A 21,264-nucleotide genomic window follows, 5' to 3' on the forward strand; every position below is an offset into this window, starting at 1 on the left:
ACTGTATCCCTCCAGAAAGCCTTCCTTGATTCCCCCAACAGAATGAGTTTCATACTCTTCTGGGTTCCCACATAAAAAATATGCTCTAATTATAAGTCTTACTACATAGCATTGTGAATATTTCTTTGCCCATCCCCCTCATACCCTGGTTAGGAGTTCTCAGAGGTAGGGAACCCTGTTTGGGTCATCTATATATTCCCAGCATCCAATAAATGTTTGGTAAGTGAATAAGAAATGAAAATCCCAGGCCTCAGAAGTTGTCAAGTCTAGTAGAGAAACTAAAACAAGAATTCGAATAAATACAACAAAGAAAGTAGTGGAAATTACTTATCTCTGGAGATACAGGCAACAGCATTCTCAGGAAAGAGAACAGTATGGAGACATTGTGTACCCAGGGCACTAAGAGTGCAATGGAGGACACAGAGCTGAATGAAACATGGGCTTCATAGCGAAAGAGGGATCCCAGCTGAGTCTTGACGAACGAATAGAAATGCGATTGATTTGTTCTGACATTCAGCCAACAATTACTGATCCACTAACTGTACTAGGGTTGGAGCTGTGTGCTGGACACCAGAGGGGGGGCAGCTTGGCCAGAGAACATGCAAGAGTGGAGGAGTGGCATGGAAGATGAGCTGCAGGGCTGCTGATAGGCAGAGCCCCACAGCAGGGCAGGGAAGGCCACGAGGGAGAGTGACAGCTGTGTCTTCTGTTAACAGGCCTGTTCACCATAGAATACCCGGTTAAGGAAGAGGCAGAAATCAATCGAACCAGGGTAAAATCAAGTCTCTATCTTGAGCGGAGCACCAAGCCAATTGGATACTCAGGAGAAGCCCTTTTACTACGATCTCAGTCAGCCCGATTGGAATCCTCAGTTGGAGAGTCTTCGAAGGAAGAACATGGGTCTGTTTCTGTAAGCCCCACTCGGAAGAAGAGTATCAAGATCCAACCCAAAGCTGTGGTCACACCCAGGTGGGCTTGGGCCTTCAATTCTTCTGGCCTCCATGTGTCAGACATGGTGATGGACAGTAGGCACACAGTGGAGAACAAAACAGATGAGGCCCCTCCCTCTTGGAGCTGAAATTTTAGGGGCGGGAGAAGATAGACAACAAACACATGAAGGAATGAAGTCATTTTAGGTAGCAAAGAAAGTAAATCAGGTCTAGGGAGAAAGTAAATCAGGGTCACAGGTTAAAGCAGAAGCTGGCAAACTAGGGCCATTCACCTAATCTGGCCCCATTGCCTGCCTTTTTATGATTGAACTAAGTAGGAAGAGTTTTTACCTTTTGAAATGCTTGAGGGAAAAAGATCAAAAGGAGAATAATTTATGGCATGTGCAATGTTATAAAATTTAAATGTCAGGATCCATAAGTAAGGTTTTATTAGAACAGCCACTCCCACTCATTTACATATTGCCCAGAGCTACTTTCCCCACTACCACAGAAATGTTGAGTAATTATGACCAAGACCATCTGGCCTGCAAAAACTAGAATATTTACTATCTGGCCCTTTATAGAAAATGTTGACTAACGCCAGGGGTGGAGAGGGACTAGGAAGTGAGGTGGGAGTGCTAAATGAGATAGACGGTCAGGGAAGGCATTTCTGAGGAGCTGATATTTAAGTGGGGACCCAGGATAAGAAATAGGCAGCTATAGAGAAGGGCGGGGAAGGAACAGTAGGCAGAGGGTAGAGCAAGCAGAGACCTGTGACAGGAACAAGTTTGGTATATGTGAGGGAAAGAAAGACGACCAGGGTGGAACATGGTGATAAAGAGGGGAGACCCTGTGAATTGAGGACAGAGAGGTAGGCAAGAGCCAGATCAAGGGTCCTTGTTAGTGTTGTAGGAAGCCATTCCATAACTTTAAGACAGGAACTGATATCATCTGATTCATGGGTTTTTTAACTTAAAGAATATCTTTTATATTTTTTATTTTAATTTTATATAATATTTAATTATATAAACTGTAATATAATCTTAAAATGCTTGGAAGAAAAGCATTTGGGGGCCCATTAAAGCATTTTAATATAATATTAATGTTTCTGTATAAAAACACAGAAAAATGAATAAATCCTAAGCATATAGCTCAATGCATATCACAAAGTGAACATACCTTATAACTAAACCAAGAAACAGAACATTACCAGCTCCTTAGAAGTGCCCTCTTGTCCCCTTTCAAGGGCTTGCTCCTCAAAGGAAGAGTTCTAACTTCATAGTTTAGTGGGTTTTTTTTTAACTTTATTGAAATGAACTATTCCTCATGCATTCTTGGCCTCTAGCCTCTTTTGCTCAACATTATAATTGTGAGTTGTTGTGTGTAGCAATAGTTTGCTCATTTTCATTGTATAAGCTATTATTTGAATACACTAAAAATTATGCATTCTAATGTTCATGGATATTTGGGTTGTCTACAGTTTTGGTAATGATCAACTGTGCTAGTGAAAGTATATATCCTTATTTATGGTTGGTATATGCCTGGGTGTGAGATGGTACATGTCTCACTTGTAGTAGGGACTGGCCATTGTCTGGAGTGGTGGCAAGTTCTAGTCCCACCAGCAACAGTGAGAGCTCCTGTTACTCCACATCCTCACTAATGCTTGTAATTGCCAATCATTTTAATTATAGTCATTCTATGATGATACGGGTTTTCATTTGTATTTCCCTGGTGGCTGTAGAGGTTGAGTACCTTTGAGTATGAGTATATCTCATTCATGGACCATTTTGGATATTCTCTTTGTAAAGGGCCTGTTTAGCTCTCTCATCCATTTTTCTTTCTTTCTTTTTTTCTCATCCATTTTTCTACTGGTTATTTACCTTTTCTTGATTTATTTTTTGGAGTTCTTTGTATGCTGTGGATACAAGACTTTCTTCATGTTGCGAATGATCTTACACTTACTCTGGTAATTATGTCTACTGAGGAACAGAAGCTGGCGAATTTAATGTCAAATTTTCAATATTTTTCTTTATAATGAGCTTTTTATATCCTATTCAAGAACTTGACATAACATTATGCATGACAGTGTTCAATAAAGTAACTTTTCTAGTAATTTTTTTAACTTTTACATTATGTTTGTCCTCCACCTGGAAATTTCTGTGGTGATGTGAAATAGAAATCAAGTTTTAATTTTTTCCATACATATATAAAGGATTGTAACTTCCCCAAGGCTCTTTGGTGCAAACTCTGTCACAAATTAAGGGGTTCTATTTATATAAATCAGGGCACATTTTCCAGACTCCCTATTTTGTTTCCTATTTGTCCAACCTTTTACCAATACCAGACTGTCCGATTAATCATAACTCTATGATAAGTATTGATATACAGCACACTAAGTACTCAAACTTTATTGTTCTAAAGCTTTTGGCTGTTATATTTTATATTTCCATATAATTTTAGAATCACCTTGTCAACTTAAAAAATATATCTTGGGATTTCAATGGAATTGTTAATGTCTTTGTAATATTGAAGTATTTCAATCCAAGAACATGGTATATCTTTTTATTTATTTATTTACTTACTTACTTTATTTATTTATGTATGTATGTCTTCTGTAATCTCCCTATAGTTTGTAGTTTTGAACAGAGAGGTCTTATGTGTCTTTCATTAGTCTTATTTTAGAGTATTTAATAGTTTTTGTACCTATTATAAATTATGGGTTTTTTTAAATTTTTAATGATTTATTTATTTATTTTGAGAGAGAGAGAGCACGAGCTAGGGGAGGGGCAGAGGGACAGGGAGAGAAATCCTCAAGCGGACTCCCTGCTTAGTGTGGCCCAGTGTGGGGCTTGATCCCAGGATCCCAAGATCATGACCTGAGCTGAAGTCAAGAGCTGGACACTCAACTGACTGAGCCTCCCAGGTGCCCCTATAACTTATGCTTTTAATTTATCCTATTTGTTGCTGGCTATAGAAAGGCAGTTGATTATATCTCAATTTAAATTTATTTTAAATTTACTTACAGTGAACTTTACTTGGTGTAAAATCCGAGTTTTGATAACTGCATAGAGTTGTATAACCACCACCATAGCCAAACTGCAGAATGGTTTTATCACCTCCCACCAACCCCCCTCCCCCCACAGAGTCCGTTGTGTAGCCCCTGTGTAGTCAAACTCTTCATTCACCTTTAATCTCTAGCAACCCCTGACCTATTCTTTGTAGCTATTTCTAAAGCATTTTCTAAAATGTCATATAAATGGAATTATACTATGTAGAGCCTTTTGAGTCTAGCTTCTTTCACTTAGCATAATGCACGCAAGATTCATCCATGTTGTTGCATATATCAACAGTTCATTTATTCTTATTGCTGAGTAGTATCCTATTTTAGGGGGCCCCAACACTATCCCCACATTCAGAGATTTACTGGAATTCAAGGGACTTAGTATATATTTTCATTAATATATTAGGTTTATTATAGTGAAAGGATACATAACAGGATCAGCAAGGGTAAGAGATGCAGGTAGAATCTGGATAAATCCATACACAGACTTCCTTATGTTCTCTCCCTCTTGTGAAGGGATGTACCAAGCACGCTCCTTTCCCTAGCAGTGAAAAAGATAGTAATATATGCAATATTTCTGCCCAAGGGTGCTCATTAAAGACTCAGAGTCCAAGGTTTTTATTTTTTTTTAATTTTTATTTATTTATGATAGTCACACAGAGAGAGAGAGGCAGAGACACAGGCAGAGAGAGAAGCAGGTTCCATGCACTGGGAGCCCGACATGGGATTCGATCCCGGGTCCCCAGGATCGCGCCCTGGGCCAAAGGCAGGCGCCAAACCACTGGGCCACCCAGGGATCCCCGAGTCCAAGGTTTTTATTGTGTGATTATTACACAGGCACTCTCTGCCTAGCAGATATCAAAATTCCAGACAATTCCAGACTGCTAGAGGGAAAGCAGGTGTTCAACATAAATCACATTGTTTATAACAAAGAGTCTGGGCTTAGTGTAGGAAATGGTTCAAGTGGCCAAGTTTCTAGACATCAGTGAAATGCCAACCTTGTAAGCTTGTCTTTCTAAAGATAGCAGCCTCAGGCCTTCTATGTTAACTCTTTTCTGCATATATTACATGGCATGGATGGGCAGAAATTTATTTATCCATTCATCTATTAAAATACATTTGGATTATTTTCAGGTTTTGGTGATTATGAATAAAACTCCTGTAAATACTCAACAACTTTATGTGAGCATAGGCTTTCATTTCACTTGGGTAAATACTTAAGAGCTGGATTGCGGGGTTGTATATAAATATATACTTACTTTGTAAGAAACTGCCAACTGTTTTCCCAAGTAGCTGCACTGTTACGCATTGCCATCCACAGTGTATGAGGGTTCCAGTTGCTCCAAATCTTTGTCAGTCATTGGTATTGTCAGCTTTTCAAAAATATTTTACCCATTCTAATAGATTGTGTAGTGATATCTCATTATCATTTTAATTTACATTTCTCTGATAACAAATGATGTTGAATATCCTTCCATGGGCTTGGAATGATGGAATATCCTTCCATTATTCAGCGAAATGTCTGTTCAGATCTTATGTGCATTTTTAAAGTAGGTTATTTGTATTTGTATTGTTGAGTTTTGAGAGTTCCTTATTCTGGATATAAGTCCTTTATCAGAAACATGACTTGGAATATTTCTCCCAGGTTCTGTGGTTTGTTTTTCATTTTCTTAACATGGTTTTCTTGTTGTTGTTTGAGCAAAGTGTATTTTGATATAGTCTGATTTATAATTTTCTTTTCTTTTCTGGATTGTGCTTTTGGTGTCATATCTAAAAACTCTGCCTAACCCTGTGGTTATCAATCACAGATTGTTCTGATCTTCAGAGGACCTTTAGCCATATTGGGAGACATTTTTTAATTGTTACAACTTGGGAGGGGTTGCTACTCTATCAGGTAGGTAGAGGTCAAAGATGCCACTAAACATCCTACAATGCACAAAATGATCTGCACCACCACACAGAAGAATTATACAGTCCAAAATGTCAGTAATGAGAAATTGGTCTAACCCAGTTGTCACAAGTTTTTCTTCGAGAAAATTGGTCTAACCCAGTTGTCACAAAGTTTTTCTTTGAAGTTTTATAGTTTTATGTTACATGTAGACCTATGATCCATTTTGAGTTACTTTTTATTTAAGGTACAAAGTTTGAGTTGAAGCTTATTTATTTTGCATATGGATATCCAGTTGTTCCAGACCATTTTTTGAAAAGATGTTCTTTTCTCTGTTGTCTTTGTACTTGTTTAAAAAAATCAATTTGTGGGCAGCCCGGGTGGCTCAGCAGTTTAGCACCGCCTTGGGCCCAGGGTGTGATCCTAGAGACCTGGGATGGAGTTCCGTGTCCGGCTCCCTGAATGGAGCCTGCTTCTCCCTCTGCCTGTGTCTCTGCCTCTCTCTCTCTCTGTGTCTCATGAATAAATAAATAAAAGCTTTAAAAAAATAAAAAATAAAAATAAATAAAAATAAAAAATCAATTTGCCATATATGTGTGGGTTTCTTTCTATTTTGGTAATATGGTGAACTATGTTGTTTTCAAATGCTGAACTAGCCTTGCATTCTTGGGATAAACTCTGCTTAGTCATAAAGTATTATTATTTTTCTCTGTTGCTAGATTCAATTTACTAATATTTTGGGGGAGAATTTATATATATATATAGTGATGAGAGTTATTCATCTGTAGTTTTTTGGTAATGTTTTTGTCTGCTTTATCAGGGTAATGTTGGCCTAATAAAATGGGTTGGGAAGTAGTCCTTTCTCTTCTATTTTGTGTTGAATTAGTATTTTTTTCTTAAATTTACCAGTGAAACCATCTTGCCTAACATTTTCTTTATTAGAAAGCTCCTTAAAACAAACTTAATTTTAATGAATACAGGACTATTCTGGACATCTGTTTTTCTTGAGTGAATTTTGATGGCTTGTGTCTTTAAAGGAATTGACCTATTTCATCTAACATATTGAATTTATATGCATAGAATTGTTTATTGTATTCCCTTATCTTTTTAACGTGTAAGGTCTTTATGTGATATCCTCTTTTTTTATTTTTAACGGTAATTTGGGTCTTCTCTCTCTTTTTTTTCTTTTTTCTTTTTTTTTTTTAATTTTTATTTATTTATGATAGTCACACACAGAAAGAGAGAGAGAGAGAGAGAGGCAGAGACATAGGCAGAGGGAGAAGCAGGCTCCATGCACTGGGAGCCCGACATGGGATTCGATCCCGGGTCTCCAGGATCGCGCCCTGGGCCAAAGGCAGGCGCTAAACCGCTGCGCCACCCAGGGATCCCTCTTTTTTTTCTTTTTAAAGATTTTATTTATTTATTCATGAGACACAGAGAGAGAGGCAGAGACATAGGCAGAGGGAGAAGCAGGCTCCCGGCGGAGAGCCCCATGCAGGACTCCATCCCAGGACCCCGGGATCACGCCCTGGGCTGAAGGCGTGCCAAACTGCTGAGCCACCCAGGGATACCCCTCCTTTCATTTCTGATATTGTCTATTTCAGTCCTTTTTCTCTCTGTTTTTGTTTGTTTGTTGAAGGTTTATCAATTTTGTTGATCTTTTCAAAGAAACAGGTCCTGGTTTCATTGATCTGTTTATTATTTTTTTAGTTTCTATTTTGTTTATTTCTGCTCTAATCTTTACTTTTTCTACTAGTTCTGTTTTGTTGTTGTTGTTGTTGTTGTTGTTCTTTTTCTAGTTCCTTTAGGTGTAAGTTTAGGTTGTTTGAGATTTTTCTTGTTTCTTAAGTTTATATTACTATACTCTTCCCTCTTTTTTTTTTTTTTTTTTATACTCTTCCCTCTTAAAACTGCTTTTGCTGTATCCCAAAGATTTTGGACCATTATGTTTTTCATTTTCATTTGTTCCCATGTATTTTTTTATTTCCTCTTTCTTAGTTCACCCATTCATTGTTTAGGAGCATGTTGTTTAACCTCCATGTATTTGTGGTCTTTCCAGATTTTTCATAGTGGTTGATTTCTAGTTTCATAGCATTGTGGTCAGAAAAGGTACATAGTATGACTTCAATCTTTTTTAATTTATTGAGAGTTTATTGTAGCCTAATATGTGATCTATTCTGGAAAATATTCCATGTGCAGTTGAAAAGAATGTATATTCTGCTGTTTTAGGATGGAATGTTCTGAATTTATCTGTTAGATCCATGGTCCAATATGTCATTCAAAGCCACTGATTCCTGTTGATTTTCCATTTGGACAATCTATCCATTGATGCAAATGGTGTGTTAAAGTCTCCTACTCTTTTTAAAAAAAGATTTTATTTATTTATTCATGACAGACACAGAGAGAGAGGCAGAGACACAGGTAAAGGGAGAAGCAGGCTCCCTGTAGGGAGCCTAATATGGAACTTGATTCCAGGACCCCAGAATCATGACCTGAGCTGAAGGCAGACTGCTCAACCACTGAGCCACGCAGGTGTCCCAAAGTCCCCTACTCTTATTGCACTACTAAGAATTACTTCCTTTATGTTTGTTATTAACTGCTTTATGTATTTGGGTGTTCCCATGTTGGGTGAATAAATAGTTAAGTTTTCTTGTTGTATTTTTCCCTTTTTGATTATATAGTGTTCTTCTTGGTCTCTTGTTACAGTCTTTGTTTTAAAGTCTACTTTAGGGACTGTTTTAAAGTCTGCTTTAAAGTCTGCTTGGGTGGCTCAGTGGTTGAGCATCTGCCTTTGGCTCAGGGCATAATCCCAGGACTCTGGGATCGAGTCCCACATCAGGCTTTTTGCATGAAGCCTGCTTCTCCCTCTGCCTATGTCTCTCTCCTCCCCACCCCCCTCTCATGAATAAATAAATAAAATCTTAAAAAATAAAATAAAATCTGCTTTGTCTGGTATAAGTATTGCTACCCAGGGTTTCTTTTCACTTCCATTTGCATGATAAATGCTTCTCCATTCCTTCACTTTTAACCTACATGTGTCTTTAGGTCTGAAATGAGACTCTTGTAGACCATTACTTTAAATTTTTGATCAGGTGTATTTCTTACCTCCATTTTGTTTATGTCTCTTGCTGTGATTTTGTCCTATTCTTTCATTTGGGACTTATTCCTCTGTCTCTTTATTCTAACTCTTTGTTACAATGTGTTAGGAAAGTCAGCTACATCTCTTGCTCTTGAAAGTAGTAGCCTTATGAAGGAGAGGTCCTACCTATAGTGCCCTGCTGAGCAGTAGTCCCTATTCACCAGAACTGGCACTTTAGGCCTGTTTTGTATATGTGTTCTGTGGACGCTGCTGTTGTGGCCAAGCCACTTTTGCCTTCAGTCCAGTCATCTACATGGCCCTCTTTACCTGTTGTAAGCAGGGTTTGATTCCTGTGCTGTTAATGGATTAGTGGGGCCTCCTTGGGCTTGAGGTAAGTCAGACCAGGTGTTTTCCAGAGATGCCATAGCGCTAATGTACAGGATGCTTTCCTTGTGTTGTCCCCTGAGAAGCTTTTGTTGGTGGGCGGGCCTGTAGTCAGACCAGATGTCTGCTCCCAGCCTACTGCTAGACCACATTTGGACTGGTGTGTGTGGCTATCTTCCCCTCAACCTGGGGCAATAGTCACTTTGGAGTGGTACTGGGCCTTGTTGGAGCTACTTACAAGTTGCCAGACTTGTGGCATCACTTTGGATGGGCTCCAGCCAAGGGTGTATTGGAGGAGGCCTGTCTGAAGGATAACACAGGAGTAGAACATGTGTTAACAAGGTCTGAGAAGGTTTGCGGTGGGAGGAGACCTGAAGCCCCTAGAAACCATGGCCTGCCAGGTTGGAGGAGGTGTATCCACAGAAGTGTGTGGGGTAGGGTGCACTGTTAGCAAGTAACAAATGTCAGCATGTTGGCACTGTGCTGGTTGTAGGTATCTGTGTCTAGGCTGGGGGTAGGGGAGGAAGATGGCACTGACCAGCTCCTGTGTTCCTAGAGAAGTCTCCCAATAATGCCTGCTCCTTTAGCACACACTCTGAGATTCGTAGACAGATCTCCCTCCCATATATCCTACGCAGTTTTCAAATGTCTGCTTCTCTGCTGTATTTCCATGGGCCTATTCGTTGTGTTGTCTCTTTAGGGACAGGGACTCAGTTTCCTATTGCCCTCCCAGTTCTCCCAGAGGTGAGCCCACTGATTTTTAAAGTTCCAGGTGTTAAGCCCCACTGGTTGTAAGAACTCACAAAATTTGGCCCATCTGGTTTTCAAAGCCAAATATTATGGGGAGTCATCTTCCCTGTGTGGGTTCCCTGTGACTGGGGTGCCTGATGTGAGGGTCTATTTCTTTCCCCCTCTCTGCTTCTATAGTGTCTCTCCTTCCCAGAGCAATTTTGCAGATGGTTTTAGTTCCTGACCATGTTTCCACTCTTCCTATCCTCTTTGATGGCCTCTTCTTCACATTTAGCTGTGGAGAATCTATCCTGTCACTCTTCAGGTTGTTTTCTGAGTCTGTTACATCTATTTACACTGATGTGGGTGTTATCTAGTTGTATCTGTGGGACAGATGAGCTCAGGGTCCTCCTACTCTCTTCTCTTCTGCATTTCTTTTATTGTAAGTGAAGTCAAGCATCTTTTCATAATTTCTTTTTTCAATTTTTTAAATTGTAGTGTAAAATACATATAAAATAAAATTTATCACTCTTTCATATTTAAGTATATTTATTTCATGGTATTAAATACATTCATAATGTTATGTGACCATCATCTCCAGAACTATTTTCCACTTATAAAACTGAAACTCTGGGGGATCCCTGGGTAGCTCAGTGGTTTAGCACCTGCCTTTGGCCCAGGGTGCGATCCCGGAGTCCCGGGATCAAGTCCCGCGTCGGGCTCCCAGCATGGAGCCCGCTTCTGCCTGTGTCTCTGCCTCTCTCTCTTCTCTCTTCTGCCTGTGTCTCTGCCTCTCTCTCTTCTCTCTATGACTATCATGAATAAATAAAAAAAAAAATTAAAAAAAAAACCTGAAACTCTGTCCCCACTAAACACTAGCCCTCAATTTTCTGCACCCCCCCCCCCCGGCAATGACCAATCTACTTGGTTTTTGTGACTTTGATTATTCTAAGTCCTTTATGTAAGTGGAATCATACAGTATTTTTGTGTGTGTGACTGGCTCATTTTACTTAGCATAATGTCTTCCAGGTTCATCTATGTTGTAGCGTGTGTCAGAATTTCCTTCCCTTTTAAGGGCTGCATAGTAGTCCATTGTACACATAGACCACTTTTGTTTATTCATTTATCTGTTGATAGACACATGGGTTACTTCCACATGTTAGCTGTTGTGAGTGATGCTGACTGCTTCTCCTGCTCAATGGTGTCTTTGGTCAGCAGGTGTTCTCCTGTGTCTCTATTTTTTTTCTAGCTTGACCTTATTGAAGCTGGCCATTTCCTTCATATCAAGTTAGTCTGCCATTTTCTTAAAGTGATCCATGAAATTCCGTTCCAAGCCTGGTACCTGGTACTCCCATCCACATTGCTGCAGTTAGAGACTGTTCTTTCCCATTTTTAATCAAGTTCTTGTTATTTTGTTGATTTTAGGAGTTTAAAGAAATATTCTGGATATTAAGCTCTTATCACATATATAATTTGTAAATATATTTTCCTGTTCTATGGGTTGTCTTTTTACTCTATTGATAGTATCTTTTGATGCACAAGATTTTTGTTTTCATAAAGTGCAATTTTTTGTCTTTTTTTTTCTCATGTTACCTGTGCCTTTGCTGTCATATCCTTGAAATCATTGCCAAACCCAATGTAAAGCTTATATCCAATGTTTTCTTCTAATAATTATATTATTTTAGGTTATTGATCCATTTGGAGTTAATCTTTGCTTAAGGTGTCCAACTTCATTCTTTTGCATATGGAAATCCAACTTTGCCAGCACTACCTATTGAAAAAAATTGCACTTTCCCTATTGAATGAATGGTCTTGGCAACCTTGTCAAAAATCATTTGACCATATAATATAAGGATTTATTTCTATGCTCTCTATTCTATTCTATTGGTCTATATGTCTGCCATTATACAAATATCACACCAGTTTGATAACTGTAGCTTTATAGGAAGTTTTGAAATCAGGATGTGTGAGAACTCCAACTTTGTTCTTCTTTTTCAAGATAGTTTAAGCTATTCATGGCCCCCTACTGTTCCATATGAATTTGAGGGTTGGCTGTTGCATTTCTGAAACAAAGGCTGTTGATATTTTGATAAGAAGCACATTAAATCGGCAGCTGATTTGGGATAGTACTGCTAGCTAACAATAGTAAGTCTTTCAATGTAAGAACATGGGATGCCTTCCATTTATTTATGTCTTAAAATTTCTTTCAAAAGAGAGAGAGAGAGAGAGAGAGAGAGAGAAGGAAACAAACCATAAGAAACTCTTAATAATAGAGAACAAACTGAGGGTTGATGGAGGGAGATGTGTGGCAGATGGGCTAGATCGGTGACGAGTATTAACGAGGGCACTTGTTATGTTGAACACTGGGTATCGTATGTAAGTAATGAATCACTGAATTCAACTCCTGAAAACCATATTGCACTGTATGTAAACTAACTAGAATTTAAATAAAAGTTAAAAAGAAAAACAAAACAAAATAAAACTATTTCTTTCAATGTTTTGTAGTATTCATTGTGTGAGTCTTCCACTTTCTTGGTTACATTTATTCCTGAGTATTTTATCCTTTTTGATGCTATTATAAGTGAAATCATTTTCTTAATTTCCTTTTCAGATTGTTCTTCACTAGTGTATAGAAATATAACTGACTCATGCCTGTTAAGCTTTTATCTTGACATTTTACTGAATTTGTTTATTAGTTCTTATTGTGTGTGTGTGTGTGTGTGTGTGTGTGCTTATTCCTTAGGATTTTTCATAGGTAAATCGTAGTATCTGTGAATGGAAATAGTTTTCAATTTAGATGGCTTTTATTTCTTTTTCTTGTCTAATTGCTCTAGCTAGAACTTCTAGTACAATATTGAATAGAAATGGTGAAGGTGAGCATCCTTGTCTTATTCTTGATCTCTAAGAGGTAAAGCTTTCAATCTTTTACCATTGGGTATGATATTCTTGTTGAGTGTTTCATATATGCCTTTCACCATGTTGAGGAAGTTCCCTTCTAAACCTAGTTTGTTGAACTAGGGTGTTAGAATTGTCAAATGTTTTTTCTCCATCAATTGAGAGGATCTTGTGGGTTTTTTAACCTTTATTTTATTAAGGAGATGTATTACTCTGATTTTCATAAGTTGAACCACCCTTATGTTTCTTGGGCAAATCCTGCTTAGTCATGGTGTATAGTCCTTTTAATATGCTGTTGGTTTGGCTGGCTATTATTTATTTCATTGAGAATTTTTACATCTATATTCATAATGGATATCCACTTGTAGTCTTTTCTTTTCTTGTCTTTGGCTTTGGTATAAGCGTAATGGTGGCCTCATAGAATGAGTTAGGAAGTGTTCTTTCCTGTTCTATTTTTTAGAATTTGAGGACAACTGGTGTTAGTTATCCAAGTGTTTGGTAGAATTCAAAAGGGAAACCATATGGTCCTGGGCTTTTCTTTGTTGGAAAGTTTTTTGATTACTGATTCAGTCTTTTTACTTGTTAGAGGCCTTCAGTCAGTTTTCATAGTTTGTGCATTTCTAGGAATTGATCCATTTCTTTTAGGTCTAATTGGTTCATGTAGAGTTCACAATAACTTCTTATAATCCTTTTTAGTTTTGTAAGATCAGTAGTAATGTCTCACTTTCATATTTTTTTTAGTAATTTGAGTCTTCCCTCTTCTTTCGTAATCTAACTAAAGATTAGTCAACTTTGTTGATCTTTTCAGAGAGCCAACATTTTGTTTGTTTTTCTATATTGCCTTCTATTTTCTATTTTATTTTTAAAAATATTTTATTTATTTATTCATGAGAGACACAGAGACAGAGGCAGAGACATAGGCAGAGGGAGAAGCAGGCTCCTTGAGGGAAGCCCAATGTGGGACTCAATCCCAAGACCCCGGGACCATGCCCTGAGCCAGAGGCAGATGCTCAACTACCGAGCCACCCAGGCATCCCTATTTTCTATTTTCTTTATCTTGACTCTACTGAGAATGACTTCCTTCCCTCTCCTTGCTTTGGGTTTAGATTATTCTTGTTTTCCTAGTGTAAAGTTTGATTAGGTTATTGATTGGAGCTCCTTCTTCTCTCTTAATACTATACATCTCCCTTTGAGTACTCTTCTCAATGTATACCATAGGCTTTGGTATTTGGTGTTGTTTTGTTTTGTTTTGTTTTTTAAGATTTATTTTATTTTATGATAGACAGAGAGAGAGAGAGAGAGAGAGAGAGAGAGGCAGAGACACAGGAGGAGGGAGAAGCAGGCTCCATGCCAGGAGCCTGTCGTGGGACTCGATCCCGGGACTCCAGGATCACGCCCTGGGCCAAACGCAGGCGCTAAACCGCTGAGCCACCCAGGGATCCCCAGTTGTTTTGTTTTCTTTAATGTCAAAGTATTTTCTAATTTTTCTTGTGATTCCTTCTTTGATCCATTGTTTAAGAATGTATTGCTTAATTTCCACATATTTATGAGTTTTACAAATTTCCTTCTGTTACTGATTTCTAATTTTATTCCACTGTTGTTGGAGAAAATATTTTGTATGATTTCATTATTTTTTAATTTATTGGGACTTTTTGATGGGTGAATATATAATTTATACTGGAGAATGTTCCATGTGTACTTGAGAAGAATGTATATTTTGCTATAGTTGAGTTAAATTATCTATACATGTCTTTTAGGTTAAGTTGGTTTACAGTGTTCTTTAAATTGTCTATTTTCTTGTTTATCTTCTCTCTAGTTGTTTGATTCATTATTGAAAATAGGGTGTTGACATCCTCAACTAGACTTAGAGTAGAATTTTCTGTCTCTCCCTTCAATCTCTCCATTTTTACATCATTTATTTAGAGGTTATATTGTCATATTGCATATATATATAATATATATTCATAATTGTTGTATTTCTAGTGAGAGTGACCCTGTTATTAATATATAATGCCTTATTTATCTCCTGAAATAACTTTTTTACTTAAAGTATTATATCTTTGTCTGGTATTAGTTTAGCCACCCTTGTTCATTTTTGGTTACTATTTGCTTGGAGTTTGTTTCTATCTTTTACTTGCAACCTAGTTGTATCTTTGAGTCTCCTATAGAGAGCATTTACTTAGATCTTGAGTTGTTTTTTCTTTTGCATCCTGCCAATCTTTGGTTTTTGGTGAAGATTTTAATCCATTTACATATAAAAGTAATTACTATTAAAGGACTTACTTCTCCCATTTTATTATTGGTTTTCCATAAATCTTATATTTTGTTCCTCAATTCATCCATTGTTGACTTTTTCTTTTGTTTCTTCTTTTTATATATGTTAGTGTGTGGTGTGATGCTTAATTTTGTTCCAACTTGACTAGGCTAAGGGGAAGAGAGTATTTGGGGATGTGTCTATGAATGTGTTTCTGGAAGAGATTAGCATTTGATTCAGTAGACTAAGTAAAGAGATCCATCTTTACCAATGGGGGTGGGCATTATCCATCCAATCCACTGAGGGCCTGAATAAAACAACAACAACAACAACAAAAAAAAAAAAAACCTAAGGAAATGTGAATTCCTTCTCTCTTTTCTTGAGCTAGAAAGTCCATTTCTTCCTGCCCTTGGCTATCAGAGCTCCTGGTTCTTGAGTCTTTGGACTCTAGGACTTATACAGCAGCCTCCTGGTTCTTGGGCCTTTGGCCTAAGCCTAGGAATTACACCATTGGCTCCTTTGGTTCTCAGGTCTTTGGACTCAGATTAAATTAAACTACTGGATTTCCTGGCTCTCCAGCTTATGGACAGCAGATTGTGAGGCTTCTTGGCCTCTATAATCACATGAACCAACTCCTGTAATACATTTTCTCTGATATATCTTTCTATATATCCTATCCTATCTATATATCCTATATATCCTATCCATATATCCTATTGGTTCTGTTTCTAGAGAGCCCTAACTAATACATACAGTTTTTTTTTTTTAAAGATTTTACTTGTTTTATTTTAGGTGAGAGGGAGAAAGAAAGAGTGTGAATGGTGGGGGGAGGAGCAGAGAGAGAGTGACCATGAGATCATGACCTGAGCCAAAATCAAGAGTCAGTTACTTAACCAACTGAGCCACCCAAAACATACAATTTTGATTCCCTTATTTCCTTTTATGTATAGTTTTTAGTTATTTTCTTGGTAGTTAGTCTAGGGATTACAATAACAATCTAGCTTGAATTAATACAAACTTAGCTTCAAAGTGTACAAAATCTCAGCTCCTATAGAAACTCATCCTTCTGCCATGTTGTTGTCAAAAACTACATTTTATGCATCTTGATTTTGTTTTTTATTTCTTCATATAGTTTCAAGCTACTGTCTAGTATTTTTCCATTTCAATTTAAAGGCACTTTAGTATTTCTTTTGTAGCAGGTCTACTAATGACAAACTCCTTCAGCTTTTATCTTGATTTCTCTCTTATTTTTGAAGGATAAATTTGCTCAATATAGAATTCTTTGTTGGAAAGGTTTTTTTTTTCTTTTACTACTTTAAATATGTCATTCTGCTGCCTTCCAGCCTCCATGATCTTTTTTTAAAGTTTTTTTTTTATGATAGTCACAGAGAGAGAGAGAGAGAGAGAGAGAGAGAGAGAGAGAGAGAATGGCAGAGACACAGGCAGAGGGAGAAGCAGTCTCCATGCACCAGGAACCCGATGTGGGACTCGATCCTGGGTCTCCAGGATCGCACCCTAGGCTAAAGGCAGGCGCCAAACCGCTGCGTCACCCAGGGATCCCGAGCCTCCATGATTTTTGATGAGAAATTGGCTGTTAATCTTATTGAGGATCGCTTTTATGTGATTAACCACTTTTGCTGCTTTCAAGATTCTCTTGTCTTTCACTTTCAACAATTGTATTATAATATGTCTCACTGTGGATATCTTTGAATTTGTTGAGCTTCTTAGAGATATATAAATTTGAAGAGTTTTGGCAATTATTCCTTCAAATATTCTTTCTGCTCCTTTCTTTCTTGTCTTTCTGGAATTCCTATTGTGTGTATCTTGGCATTCTTGCTGGTGTCCCACGTGAAACTAGCCTCTATTAATTTGCTGTTGTCTTCTCTTTCTGTTCCTCAGACTGGGTAATCCTAATTGGTCTGTCTTCAAGTTTACGGATTCTTTTTCCTGACTGTTCAGATCTGCTGTTGAATTTTTCATTTCATTTATTGTACTTTCAACTTTAAAATTTCTAGTTGGTTTATTTTATGCTTTTTATTTCTTCTTGATATTCTCTATTTGGTAGGACATTGTTTTCCTTGTTTCTTTTAGTTATTCATTCCTAGTTTCCTTAGTACTTTGGGCATAATTAGGACAGCTGATTTAAAGATCTTTATCTAGTAAGTCCAATAGCTGGATTTCCTCAGGGATAGTTTTTATTCATTCCTTGAGGGCTAAGGGATGCAATTCCAAATAGAACAGTTAGAGAAGGCCACACTAAGAAGGTGACATTTGCACAAAAACATAAAGGAGATGGGAAGGAAAGTGAGTTGTGTGGCTGCCCAGGGGAAGAGCCAGGCAGGCAGAAGGAACAGCAAAAACAAAGGCCCTGAGGCTGGAGATAAACAGGCTAGAGCAGCTGAGCACAATAAGCAAAGGTGACAATATTGGAGAGTAAGAGAGGGCAAGGGACTGAGGAAGGAGGTCAGATCATGTAGAGCCTGGAAGGCACCATAGGGACTTAGGCTTTTATTCTGTGAAATATGGAACACCACTGGAGGGTTTCAAAGAGAATAGTGACATGACATGAACCCTGCCAGCCAGGATCCCTGTCTGGTGTATGCAGAATAGATTGAAGAGGGGCCAGGGAAGGAAACAGGGTGCCATTAGGAGTCCATTGCAGGCATCCAGGCAAGAAATGATGGTGGCTTGGGCCATGTCAGTAGGAGTGGGGTGGGAGGGGGTTGTGTCAGGAAAGTGGTCAGATTCTAGATCATTCTTGGATATAGAGCAGACCGGCTTACTGATAGATTGAATGGGATGTGGGGTGTCAGAGAAAGAAAAGGGTTTCAAGTTGACTCCACACTTTTTATTGGATGGATGAAGGAGTCACCAGTTCTGCACCTGAGAACACTGAGGCACATAGAGGTTAGGACCTGAGCCCGGCCCACTGAGCACTGACCCACTTATTCCTCATTGCAGAAGGAAGGCTCGAGAGGGGCGCAGCCCCACCAGGTGGGCGGCCTCACCTTCTGACTGCCCACTGGTGCTGCGGAAGCTCATTCGCAAGGAAGACATTCGGGCTGGCTGTAAGTGCATGGTGAAGGCACCCCTGGTAACTGATGTGGAGCTAGAGCGCTTCCTGTTTGCACCCCGTGATCCCAGCCAGGTCCTGGTGTTCGGCATAGTCTCAAGCCAGAGCCCCACCAGTACTGCACAGCTCCAGTGGCTGCTCGACACACTCTACAGTCACCGGCAACAGGGCCGAGCCTCACCCTGTATCCAGGTTGGTCCTGGGCCCAGCTGAGGAGGCCCCAGGGTCTTGGCATCAAGAGCCCTGTGGGGAAGACCCCCCACAGAGGCTCTAGGACTGGCTGAGCATCTGGCTGAGAGATTGCCCTTTGACCTCAGCACGTGGGCCCTCTTTCACTTCCTTTTCTCCTCGGGGCCTTTGCACACGCTCTTCCACACACTGTCTGTCTTATTTTGCCTGTCTTTTCTCCCTCTGATTCATCCTCCTGTCCTGAGATGGATGTCACCTCATCGAAGCAAGTGCTTTTTCTGACCTTGAGAACTTTTCTGCCATTTTCATGTACAGCACTCACCATAGCTTGTGGTTATGTATTTGTGTGAGTACTTAGAGCAGAGATGGGCTCACAAATATTCATAGACTGTGACCGAGGACCTACTGTGTGCTGGCCCCATGCCAGGCCCCAGAGGGGCTCCCAGTATGGTGGGGCAGCAGTTATAGCAGCCCTGAACAGGGCCATGAAGGGCCAGCTCTGGAGTGGGGAACAGGGCCTGCCACCTCCGGGGAGTCCGTGAGAATCTCCCAGGTTAAGAGGGTTTGGGCAGATGGGTGAATGTTCCCATCAGAGGCAGCAGCCTGTGCAAAGGTGGTCGGAAAAAGAGGTGCTTGAGGTCCTTGTTCACTGTGGTTGAAGTCTCAAGGATCTGTCCATCAGGGGCACGTTGAAAACCCCCTGGTCCTGTCCTGGCCACAGGGTCATTCCTGAGTCTCAACATTATCCTTAGCCAGTAGCCATCCCTAGCAGGGTTAACACAGTGCAAGGGTGGCCCCGTCCCCACCCCAACCGGAACAGAGGATGCCACATAAGCATGTCAGCTTTGTGTCCATCTGGTGACTTCCATCAAATCCTCTCATCCTGTGCCCTCTTATCCTCTATCTGCCCCTTCTCCCTTTACTGCAGTCCCAATTCCAAGTTTTTGTGTTTTCCCTGGGACACCTTCTCCATTCTCCTCCCAGGAGTGTGGCCTCCCTGACCCCGTGTGTCCACCTTTGTGCCTGCACTCTGCCCAGTGCCAGGAGCTTAGTGTCAGAACCCTTCTGACCAGACACCAAAGCCTTTTTACTAGTCTTGTACATCAAAGCTGTGTATGTTTTCTGGAGTTAACCCCAATTTACATAAATTTAGTGAACACTTACTGAGTCCTGCTCTGTGCTTATTCATGTATAGACAGATAGGATCCCTGCCCACATGGGAACTTGAGGTAACCAAAGTCCCTCCTAATTGTTCATTAATAATTCTCTGTAAGCATAGGATGCATGGCAGTCCAGCCCAGCTGTGAGCAGCATGAATGGGGACAGGGCCTGATCTGAAGTGGTTGAATCTGTTGGAGGAATGGGTGGTGGGATTTGAGGGGTGCGGAGGACAGATCTGGAGGAAGGTGTCAAGTTTCACAGTGACTCTGACATCAGCATCAGTGTGTGATTAAGGCAGAAATGTTCCCTAACATGGTCTTGCTGTGAAAGCTAGAACACCAGATACAGTTCTGGATTTCTCATTTTAAGTTGAAATATCAGGCAGAACAGCTGGAGGCACCTGGGATAAAAAATAGATAAAACCAGAAAAGATTATTCATTAGCCATTTTAATGGATTTGTAGCATCCAGAAGAAAAGAGGGGAAAGAGACAAGCTTTACTCTGGATTGAGAAGGTCTCGCCTTGAGATGTAGGTTTGATTCAGGTCCTGGCCCTGGATTTAATGGATTTAGGGTGGTGTCCATAGGAGCAGCCAGCAATGGGTAGAGGGTGGAGGAACCCTGAAAATGGACACATCCATGAATATGGTATACTTCAAATCTCCAGCAGGGCTTCTCCCAGGCAGAAGGGACTGTCAAGTCCTGTAGACCCTCAAGGGTGGGGCTAGTGGCTGTCATGTGGTGGGAGGCAGTCATCTCCATGACAGCCCTCACCAGAAGAAGGCCCTAGATGGACCCAGATGCCCAAACGGTCATGGCAATGGTCATGGGAGGTGTGTGTGCCAGGGCTGAAGAGTCCATTGAATAAGAGTTAGGGGGCAGTGTTGAATGGAGCTCCAGGACTCCATGGGAACCTGACCAGCCTGACAATGCAGGAATCTGAGTGCATCCTCTTGGCATAGGATTGATGGGCATTTACTTCTGTCTTGGCAGTGCCGGCATGACCCCTACCGCCTGCTGCGGTATGATCTGGACAGCCCCCTGCAGAGGGAACCACCCCTACTGGTGAAGAAGTATGCTGTGGTGCAGGGGATGATTCTGGTGAGCAAGGCCCAGGGGCACCAACTGCCAACTGCCTGCCAATATTGTCTCCTACAGCCTTACTTGTGGACTCACTGTTGTGGGAGCAGAGAAGAGAGAGAGTCTGTGGGATCTGAGGAACGGGGACAGAAAGCCTGGCTGAGACTTACTCAGCACATAGAGCCAGGGCTGGAGTCCAGTCTCCTATTCCCAGCCTGACCCCATGCATCCCTCAGCCTGGAAGGCTCAAGGGATTGGGGGACAGCTAACCTAGAGAACCAAATTGTCTTTATCTGTTTTTATTGTTTTGTTTTGTTTTAAGGATTTATTTATTTATTGGAGAGAAAGAGTGTGAGCAGGGGGAAGGGTGGTGGGAGAGGAGAGAGAATCCTCAAGCAGACTCCCTGTTGAGCATGGAGCCCCATGCAGGACTCAATCTCAGGACCCTGAGATCATGACCTAAGTAAAAATCAAGCATCAGACATTTAACTGACTGAGCCGCCCAGGGTGCCTTCCTCTTCATCTGTTTTTAAATAACTTTTT

The 21,264-nt window shown here is 40.1% G+C and overlaps 1 protein-coding gene across 1 annotated transcript in view; it reads left to right on the forward strand.

The window, feature by feature from the left end:
* Window positions 1–21,264, forward strand: part of C9H3orf20 (chromosome 9 C3orf20 homolog) — a 69,024-nt gene that overhangs the window by 40,478 nt on the left and 7,282 nt on the right. The window contains exons 11-13 of the mRNA XM_026016981.2: window positions 717–969; window positions 18,181–18,484; window positions 20,635–20,742. Coding sequence (XP_025872766.1) covers window positions 717–969; window positions 18,181–18,484; window positions 20,635–20,742 — 665 coding nt within the window. The remainder of the gene's footprint in view (window positions 1–716; window positions 970–18,180; window positions 18,485–20,634; window positions 20,743–21,264) is intronic.

The sequence above is a fragment of the Vulpes vulpes genome, chromosome 9, assembly GCF_048418805.1.
Source record: "Vulpes vulpes isolate BD-2025 chromosome 9, VulVul3, whole genome shotgun sequence".
Taxonomy (NCBI): domain Eukaryota; kingdom Metazoa; phylum Chordata; class Mammalia; order Carnivora; family Canidae; genus Vulpes; species Vulpes vulpes.